At 45.5% G+C, this 2,641-nt stretch overlaps 2 protein-coding genes across 2 annotated transcripts in view; both read left to right on the top strand.

Annotated features, from left to right (window-relative positions):
- Galnt15 (polypeptide N-acetylgalactosaminyltransferase 15) overlaps positions 1-2,641 on the top strand; it is a 48,818-nt gene that overhangs the window by 27,245 nt on the left and 18,932 nt on the right. The gene's annotated exons all lie outside the window — the stretch shown is intronic.
- LOC105742222 (microtubule-associated proteins 1A/1B light chain 3 beta 2-like) lies at positions 96-1,126 on the top strand. Its single transcript, XM_012514812.2, has one exon. The coding sequence runs from the start codon at positions 589-591 to the stop codon at positions 1,042-1,044; it is 456 nt and encodes a 151-aa protein (XP_012370266.1). The 5' UTR covers positions 96-588; the 3' UTR covers positions 1,045-1,126.

Here is a 2,641-nt window from a genome sequence, read left to right as displayed (position 1 = left end):
TTGTTGTTGTTGTTGTTGTCAATATGGGTACTGCAAAATGAAAGAGACAGAAGTTGTGAGTTCCCCTTGCCTTCCAGGAGAAAGGTGTATAAAGGGCAAGGAAAGGACATCAGGATTTTCTCTCTAAATGTAGATTTCAGGACTCCCCAAACCAGCACTCTCTTAAGCCCACGGATAAAGCAGGTCACTGAATCCTTCCTGGTCCTCTCTGTCTGGGTAGGCTCGCTTCAGCCCTGCCTGTCTTCAAGAAGGCTAGAACAGAGGGAAGGAACCAGTGTGTGCAAAGCACCTTTCAGAAATCTTGCTTCCCTAAGAGCAGAACCTTCAGCTGCCCCTGAGTTCAGGCTAGATCCACCAATTTTAGGCATTATTGCTATAAGGGACAAAATACAGAAGTGACTGCGACACTGGGCAATGGAGAGCAAGTCCTGCAACACATGAGGGATTGCTGCTTCACTGAAGGTAAAGTTTCCAACCTGGGCCAATTTTCCACTCACTCTGTCTGAGATCATATTGCCAGACTTTAAAAAATAATCAGGGGTTGCCATCACCAGATCCGGAGCCGTCCCCCACCCCTACCCCAGCACAATGCCATCGGAAAAGACCTTCAAGCAGCGCCACACCTTCGAACAAAGAGTAGAAGACGTCGGGCTCATTCGAGAGCAGCATCCCACCAAGCTCCGGGTGATCATAGAGCAATACAAGGGCGAGAAGCAGCTGCATGTCCTGAACAAAACAAAGTTCCTGGTCCCCGACCACGTCAACATGAGCAAGCTCATCAGGATCTTCAGGCAGCGCCTACAGTTCAACACCAACCAGGCCTTCTTCCTGCTGGTTGGCTACAGCATGATGAGCGTGTCTTCGCCCATCTCGGAGGTGTACGAGAACGAGAAGGACGAGGATGGCTTCCTTTACACTGTGTGCGCCTCCCAGGAGACCTTTGGGCGGGAGCTGACCCTGCACCTAGAAGAGCGCGTGGAGGTCCCTGAGCCCTTGCCAAGGAGAAAAGGGGGTGTTACAACCGAGAAGGCTCAGCTTGCGTAGGCAGGTCGTCAGGACAGTCTTGTTCCCACCAAGGAGCCTGAGGAAGTTGTTTTTGTATTTTATGCAGAAAAACTGAGTTCCATTGAGCACACTTAGCTTTGGAAAGCTCTATTGTTTAACCTCAGCTACTTTGCTTTCAAAGTTTACAAGTTTAAAACTTCCTTTAAAAAAAAAAATCAGGGCTGGGCATAGTGGCACACACCTGTAATTCCAGCATTTGGGAAGCTGAGGCCGGAAGATCGTTATAAACTCAAGGCCAGCCTGGGCTACAAAATGAGCTGAAGGACAGCCTGCACTGCACAGCAAGACTCTGTCTCAAAAAGACAATAAGCAAATAAATATATAAATGGTAAAAAAATCAAGATTGCATATAATCCCCAACAGTATCAAGAAATGAGCAAATAAACCTAGATTTGGAGTTTGTCATAGTTGTTTTTGCTGTAGTTTAATTTTTGTTTTAGACCTTGTGCCCATGTACTCATTAACACCAGCTGCACCTCTGGGCTTGACAATCCTGACTTCTCAGACCAATTCAGTTTTATGATAGAGGGAGGAACCAGAAGTAGACTTTAGAGTAGGAATCTATAGGCCTTGTGCACAGTAATTCTGTACATAGCATCGGAGCATTTCCTCAAGAGGGGCGCATGTTTTGCCCAACTCTCAAAGAGATCAGAGGCCTCAAAAGAGATGAAAATGAAGCAGAAGGATCATAAGTTCAGGGCCAGCCTGGGCTCCATGGTGAGACCTGTCTCAACAATACGGAGATAGAGGATAGATAGATAGATAGATAGATAGATAGATAGGTAGATAATAGACAGATAAACAGGTAGATAACAGATAAAGAGAGAACAAGAGCTGCATTCCTAGAGCATTCTAGTTGAGAAAGACATTTGTGGGAAGTAGTTCAATCTCCTACTTTACAAATGAAGGAGCTGTGGTCCACAAAGATAGAATTGCTTTCTAGGAGCCACACAGCTCATGAGTGGCTAGAACCTCACTTCTTTGCCTCTCATGCTGTCAAGAGATGTTTGACAGGGCTGGTGAGATAGCTCAGCAGACTAAGCGCTTGCTGAGGCAAGTGCAGGGACTGGTTTGATTGCTGGCACCACACGCTGCACCAGCCCTGCTCCTGGAGTGCGCTGAGCCAGTGACCGAGTCCAGGCGTGGTGGTGCGCGCCTATAATCCCAGCACTGGGGAAGCTGAAAACAGGAGGATCATTACAAGTTTGAGCTGTATAGTGAAACCCTGCCCAAAAAACAAAAAAAGAGAGAGAGGGAGAAGGAGAAGGAGAGGGAGAGGGAGAGGGAGAGGTTTGAAGAAAGGAGCAGGTATATTCTTTATTGAAAAGGGCCCCCATTCCTTATGGAAAAATATCATTTCTAGGACAGTGATATTCAACAGAAATATACCAAGCCTCATGTGTTATTTAAAAGTTAATAGTTACATCACAAAATTAAAAGAAGCAGGTGCAATTAATTTTAAAATACATTTTAGCAAACCCAATATATCTACAATATCATTTGAATATGTAACCAGTATAAAAAAAAAAAAAAAAAAAAAAGGGAGGGGCCAGGGAGATGGCTCAGTAGAATAAGC

This window comes from Octodon degus, unplaced genomic scaffold, assembly GCF_000260255.1.
Source record: "Octodon degus isolate 3935 unplaced genomic scaffold, OctDeg1.0 scaffold00043, whole genome shotgun sequence".
Lineage (NCBI taxonomy): Eukaryota > Metazoa > Chordata > Mammalia > Rodentia > Octodontidae > Octodon > Octodon degus.
This window is presented reverse-complemented; position numbering and strand designations above follow the sequence as displayed.

Excerpts from the sequence above, each read along its gene's own strand:
- LOC105742222 (XM_012514812.2), top strand. The coding sequence starts at position 589 with ATGCCATCGGAAAAGACCTTCAAGCAGCGCCACACCTTCGAACAAAGA.